General features: G+C 59.5%; 1 protein-coding gene across 1 annotated transcript in view; it reads left to right on the top strand.

The window, feature by feature from the left end:
- The window catches only part of FGFR2 (fibroblast growth factor receptor 2), a 118,100-nt gene that overhangs the window by 58,841 nt on the left and 55,222 nt on the right, over positions 1-4,037 (top strand). The window contains exon 6 of the mRNA XM_015560158.1: positions 2,308-2,431. Coding sequence (XP_015415644.1) covers positions 2,308-2,431 — 124 coding nt within the window. The remainder of the gene's footprint in view (positions 1-2,307; positions 2,432-4,037) is intronic.

Here is a 4,037-nt window from a genome sequence, read left to right as displayed (position 1 = left end):
TCGGTCAGGCAGGGGCGGGGCTCTTTGACCGGCGGCTCGGACCCCGTCTGTGTGCGTTGCTGGTGGTTTTGTGGAGAAGAGCCCAGCCTTCAGTGAGGATGCGGGGAGAAGGGGACCCTCGTGCCGTGCGCTGCTGGGGGGGACGCAGGCTGCCAGCCACTGGGAAACAGCACGGCGTTTCCTCAGAAAATGGAATGTGGCATTGCCCTCCGACCCAGCGATCCCCCTTCTGGGACGATATCCTGGAATCTGAAACCCCATCAGAACGAACATGTGCGCCCCATGCTCATCGCAGCACCATTTACAAGGGCTGAGATCTGGAAACAGCTGAGTGCCCGTCAGCAGACGCGTGGTTAAGGGCTGTGGGACAGTCACACCATGGAATGCTATGCAGCTGCGAAGAGGAGGATCCCTTACCCTTGGGGGCAGCCTGCAGGGACCTGGGGAGCATGGTGCTGAGTGAAATAAGCCAGTGAGAGAGAGACAAGTGTCCCAGGATCTCACTCACATGTGGAATCTAATGAACAACATAAACTGATGAACAAAAGTAGATCCAGAGACATGGATGCAGCGAACGGACTGCGGAACGGCAGCGAGAGGGCGGAGGAGGGTGGGTGGGGAGAGATCAACCCCAGACCTTGTGTGCACAAAAGCCCATGGGGCCAGGCAGTAGGGCTATGGGGGCAGCTATAAGGGGTCAGTGGGGGAAGGGGACACTGTAACCCTTTCAACAAGAAAGATTAAAAGATAATTTTAAAATTTCGAACGGATGGTTAAAGTAGTAAATTTTGTTATATATAGTTACCGTAGTTTTAAAAAATAATAACATACCAAGACTCATTGAATTGTACAACTTCAATGGCTGAGTCATGTGGTGCGTTAATTTATATTTCAGTAAAACTGTTATTAAAAGAGAAAAAACAAACAAAACCCTCGCCAGTTTGGCTCAGTGGATAGCGTGTGGGTCTGCAGACTGACAGGTCCGGGTTCGATTTTGGTCAAGGGCACAGGCCCGGGTTGCGGGCTCCATCCCAGTAGGGGGTGTGCAGGAGGCAGCCGGTCAATGATTCGCTCTCATTGATGCTTCCGTCTCCCTCTCCCTCTCCCTTCCTCTCTGAATCAATGAGAGTCTATTTGAAAAAAAAAGAAACAGAGTCCAGCCTTCAGCCCATGGTCCTTCCTAAGACTTGGTGGTGAGCGGATCTTCCTTTTGACCTCGGCGTCAGCACGTGCAGCATGGGAGGGAGAGACGATGTGGGAGGGAGAGACGTGCTGGAGCCTGACGTGGGGGTGTGCTGGGTCCTCGGGAGTCTGTTCACATGAGTCTGTTCACGTGTGTGAAAGCGGGGGGAGCAGCAGGGAGCAGTCTGTTTGCGCATGGACGCCTGTGGGCAGGAGCGTGGCGACGTGCTTCCTGTGTGTGTCATCTCTGAGGCCCTTGGGGAGTGCACTGCCAGTGCCTCGGGCGCCACGGCTCCGGCTCCGGGTTCGGATTCTGCGTCTGTTTCTCAGGAGCAGGAGCATCTCTTCAGCTCCCGCCAGCGAGGAGAGCGGAACGTTCTGGAGGCTTCCAGACCCCGTTGGGGGCCGTGGGGGAAATGGGAGGTGCTCGAACCAGAGGCTGCAGACGCAGAGCCAGGGCCTGCGTGTGGCCTCCTGGGGGAAGGGCGGGGCTCAGGGCCGTGCCTGGTGTGCAGGTGGCTCGGGGGGCCCTGGACGGTCCTGGGTGCCCTGGGGCCGAGCGGGTGGGCCAGCTGGGGGTGCACTGTCCCTGGGCACGGGCACTGCAGGTGGCGCTCAGGGCCCCGACTCGGGGAGCCCTCGGACCTGTGTCAGTGACTCACGCCCACACGCCTGGGCGTCCAAACACACGTGTTCGCTGCTCACCATTCACCACTGTGACCGTTGTTCCCGTTGGTCACCGTCTGCGTGCTCGCGTGAGGGCAGTTAGGGTTCAGGAGATGCTTTTTCTTTTGTTTAATACATTTTTACTGATTCCAGGGAGGAAGGGAGAGGGAGAGAGAGAAACATCCATGATGAGAGAGGATCATGGGCCGGCTGCCTCCCGCACGCCCCGCACTGGGGATGGAGCCCACAACCGGGCCTGTGCCCTGACCGGAATCGAACCCTGACCGCCTGGTTCCTCGGTGGACGCTCAGCCCCTGAGCCAGGCCGGCCGGGCAGCTTCAGGACATCCTGACCTTTCTCAACCCGCCCCCTCCCCCCGACAATTTAAATCAAGAACCCCGTGCCGGCGCTCTGTGCCGAGGCCGCGGCTGACTGACCGCCTCTGCTCTGGCCTTGCAGGTGCGCAGCCAGCACTGGAGCCTGATCATGGAGAGCGTGGTCCCGTCCGACAAAGGCAACTACACCTGCGTGGTGGAGAACGAGTGCGGCTCCATCAACCACACCTACCACCTCGACGTCGTGGGTGAGTCGCCCTCCCGGCTGCGGGGGAGCCCGGGGTTCTCGCTCTTTCTGAACACGAGCCGTCACCCGGGGCGGGCTCTCCTGTCGGGGTCGGGGGCCTGTTTCCTTCTGAGCCCGGTTTCGTGCGTTTCGCGTGCGCCTCTCGGCCGAGCGTCACCCCGTACCAGACGGACCTGGTGTGAAACCTGCCCACGCGCCCCGGGCTGAGCTCTCTCTGAAAAATGCCAGCTGTGAGGGGAGGGGACAGGGACGCTGCAGGAGAAACGTGTTTTATTTTATTTTTATACCTATTTTTATTGATTTCAGAGAGGACAGGAGAGGGAGAGAGAGAGAGGAACAATGATGAGAGAGAACCATGGATCTGCTGCCTCCTGCAGGTCCCCCACTGGGGATCGAGCCCACAACCCAGGCCTGTGCCCCGACCGGGAATGAATCCTGACCTCCTGGTTCCTAGGTCGATGCTCAACCCCTGAGCCACGCCGGCCGGGCTCAGTCCCTTCTGATCAAAGTGCTGTTTTAATGAAACATCTTCAGACGGCGTGGCCTGTTGTCCGGGGAGCTCCCGTTTCTCGCGCCGTGCCTGTGCGGGGCTTTGCCGTCAGTGACGGAGAACGGGGGTTCCTCTGCGTGAGCACCCACAGCGCGGAGCGCGGGGCAATGGGACTGGCCTCCTGCTGTGGGGACCGGGCTGGGTGCCCCTTTCTCGGTCGAAGCCGTGTTCCCGTCTCGTCGTCCGTTCTGACTCTTGCTGTCGCCACCTGCCCTGGGTCCTGCGTTGGGCTCATCGGGCTGTCCCTCCGAGCGGTGGGCAGGGTGCTGACAGCTGCGAGTCCTCACCCAGAGCCCCCCTGGACTCATGTCGTCAAAGGGCCTTTCCCGTTGTGACGCCGCGAACCCACGCCACCCCCCGTGTGTCTGCGCCCCAGGCTTCCTCCGGCATTAACGACGCGGCCGGGCCGAGTGTGGTTTCGCTCGTCGGCACGTGTCTCCTTCCGCAGAACAGACACTCCCCCCAGAGGAGACCCCCCATCTTGGACTCGCCCCGAGAGCCGTGAAGAACTCCCTGAAGCTGATGAGCCACGTGACATAGGTTTGGGTAATGGACGTTTTGGGTGAACTGAGTAGTGAACAGAAAACCGTTTTGATTTTCTGTCGCGTGAACGTCAGTTAGGTCCATGACACTGCCTTAGAAAGCATTGTGCGGGCTTTACTTCCGTGTAAGTCGTCAGGGAGGCAGCAGGAGCCGTTGTGGCATTTCACTGTCTGTCGGCCTCCGGTAACCGGTCCGTGATGTTCACAGGAGGCTGAGCCTGGAGCTGTTTCCTCAGAGACGTTTACGGGGCGAGTCCGGTGGGCATCACCGTGTTCAGATATTCGCTGAACCCTCGCGTGTGAGAGGAGAGGGGCGGACGTTCATTTTGGTGTTCGTGTCCCGTACACGGAGCGTTCAGAGGGCCTGGGGCCTGGATCCCACTCTGGGCTCCGCGCCCTGAGCTAGACATGAAAGCGTTTCTATTTAAGGAGACGATTTGGGGCGACACGTTCTAAATGCCTCCCCCTGAGCGTGAGCCCGTTACTGTGGGGCGAGAACGAGGGTGCTGGGCGGT

This window comes from Myotis davidii, unplaced genomic scaffold (assembly GCF_000327345.1).
Source record: "Myotis davidii unplaced genomic scaffold, ASM32734v1 scaffold1055, whole genome shotgun sequence".
NCBI classification, from domain to species: Eukaryota; Metazoa; Chordata; class Mammalia; order Chiroptera; family Vespertilionidae; genus Myotis; species Myotis davidii.
The sequence above is the reverse complement of the archived record's forward strand: the minus strand, read 5'-3'. Positions and strand labels throughout refer to the sequence as shown.